The sequence below is a fragment of the Cariama cristata genome, unplaced genomic scaffold (assembly GCF_000690535.1).
Source record: "Cariama cristata isolate BGI_N322 unplaced genomic scaffold, ASM69053v1 scaffold30701, whole genome shotgun sequence".
Lineage (NCBI taxonomy): Eukaryota > Metazoa > Chordata > Aves > Cariamiformes > Cariamidae > Cariama > Cariama cristata.
In genome coordinates this window covers 16,214-18,101 of record NW_009598070.1, presented here as the reverse complement: position 1 = coordinate 18,101, position 1,888 = coordinate 16,214, and the positions used below count along the sequence as shown (strand labels likewise).

The 1,888-nt window shown below is 42.1% G+C and overlaps 1 protein-coding gene across 1 annotated transcript; it reads left to right on the top strand.

Annotated features, from left to right (window-relative positions):
* Nucleotides 1–399: 399 nt before the first annotated feature.
* Nucleotides 400–1,422, top strand: P2RY12 (purinergic receptor P2Y, G-protein coupled, 12). The gene has a single exon (XM_009709156.1). It carries the CDS (start codon nucleotides 400–402, stop codon nucleotides 1,420–1,422), a length of 1,023 nt encoding a protein of 340 aa, XP_009707458.1.
* Nucleotides 1,423–1,888: the final 466 nt, after the last annotated feature.

The following is a 1,888-nucleotide window of genomic DNA, read 5'->3' as shown; positions in this document are numbered from 1 at the left end:
CGCCCATGCCAGGGAACAGGCGGCAGGACGCCGGCCGTAACACCCCCGTGGCCCAACGCCATGCCGGCCCCTTGCCCGCCCCGGCAGCGCAGGTCTCGGGGAAGGTGTGTGGGAAGTTCAGGAGGTTAGGATGGAAGCTCAGCTCAGCATTTCAGTCACGGAAGATCAAACCAGGCCACCTTACAAACATGGCTACATCTACTGCTCTTCTCCTGTAGAAACCCAACACCCTCAGTAAAATAAAACACAACTTACAGCAGTCCAAATCCCCAAAGAAATGTTCCCAACACAAAACTTAAAATAGACTAAAAATGTTGAAGTCTTATGACAGATAAAACTCATAATTTCATTTTTTTCATTTTTTGTTTTCACAGGGAGAGGGGAAAAGACGAAGTGCAAATGAAAGCCACAACCAACTTCAGCTACTCTAGAAACGACAGCAACTGCACCAGCGATAACAGAATCAGTCAAGTCATTTTTCCTTTGCTTTATACAATTCTGTTCCTAGTGGGTATCACCATGAATGGCCTGGCAATGTGGGTCTTTTTTAAAATATCCAGTAAATCCAATTTCATCATCTTCCTCAAGAACACTGTCATTTCTGACTTCCTCATGATCTTGACTTTTCCATTTAAAATCCTTAGCGATGCAAAGTTGGTATCATGGGTACTGAGAGGATTTGTGTGCCAGGTCACCCAGGTTGTATTTTACTTCACCATGTACATTAGCATTTTGTTTCTTGGTCTAATAACTATCGATCGCTATCAGAAAGCCACTTCACCGTTCAGAACATCAACATCAAGGAGCCTTTTAGGTACCAAGATCCTGTCCACAGCAATTTGGCTATCAATGTTTGCTCTTTCATTACCCAACATGATTCTAACAAACAAGAAGAAAACACCTAAGAACGTAAAAAAGTGTGCTCTCTTGAAATCTGAGTTTGGCTTAGTCTGGCACGAAATCGTAAACTATATTTGTCAACTCATCTTCTGGGTTAATTTAGCAGTCATAGTTGTATGCTACATACTCATAACTAAAGAATTGTACAAATCCTATAAAAGGACAAGATGCACAGGAAAGGCATCCAAAAAGACTGTAAATCTGAAGGTTTTCATCATTATCGCAGTGTTCTTTATTTGTTTTGTGCCATTCCACTTTACTAGAATCCCCTACACGTTGAGCCAAACAAGAGACGTTTTTGAATGCTCTGCTCAGAACACCTTGTTTTACTTGAAAGAGAGCACGCTGTGGCTGACATCGCTAAATGCTTGCCTAGATCCATTCATATACTTTTTTCTTTGCAAATCATTTAGGAAGTCCTTGCTAGACATGCTGTGCAAACACATAGCATCATCAGAACTCAGGGCCCAGATGAAGGAGCAGAACGAAGGAGATGACAACACAGACGAGACGCCGCTCTAGAGCCAAGAACTACCCATACCCCTTCTTGGCCACAGACATTTATTGGTGGGTGGAAGCAGCACAAATCCTGCAAAAAACATCTAAGATTTTCACCACCTTCTTTAGAAATTGTCCTACAGATGAAGCACAAGCACCCCAGAACCAACATCGCTGGTTGCACAAATGGCGAAACTAGAAAGCTTGAATAAAACAAGAGCACCACCTGATCACAACCTCCATGCTTGTCAGAATTGCTAGGAAGATGTCTGAACTTACAGTTGGAGCTGTAACGAAAAAATTAAAACGGAGCCATGAAGTGGTACAGATGAGATTATGAACTCCAAAGATTTTGCAGAAATAGCTTAACTTGGGCCAGAGCAAAGCCCATGACAACAAAAGATCTGGGAAATGCAAATAAAATCCACAGTAAATGTCATTTTTAAATATAGGGATTTGTCACCTTGTACGCAACTGGCAGACAAACAGA

Coding starts and splice junctions, on each gene's coding strand:
- P2RY12 (XM_009709156.1), top strand. CDS start 400: ATGAAAGCCACAACCAACTTCAGCTACTCTAGAAACGACAGCAACTGC.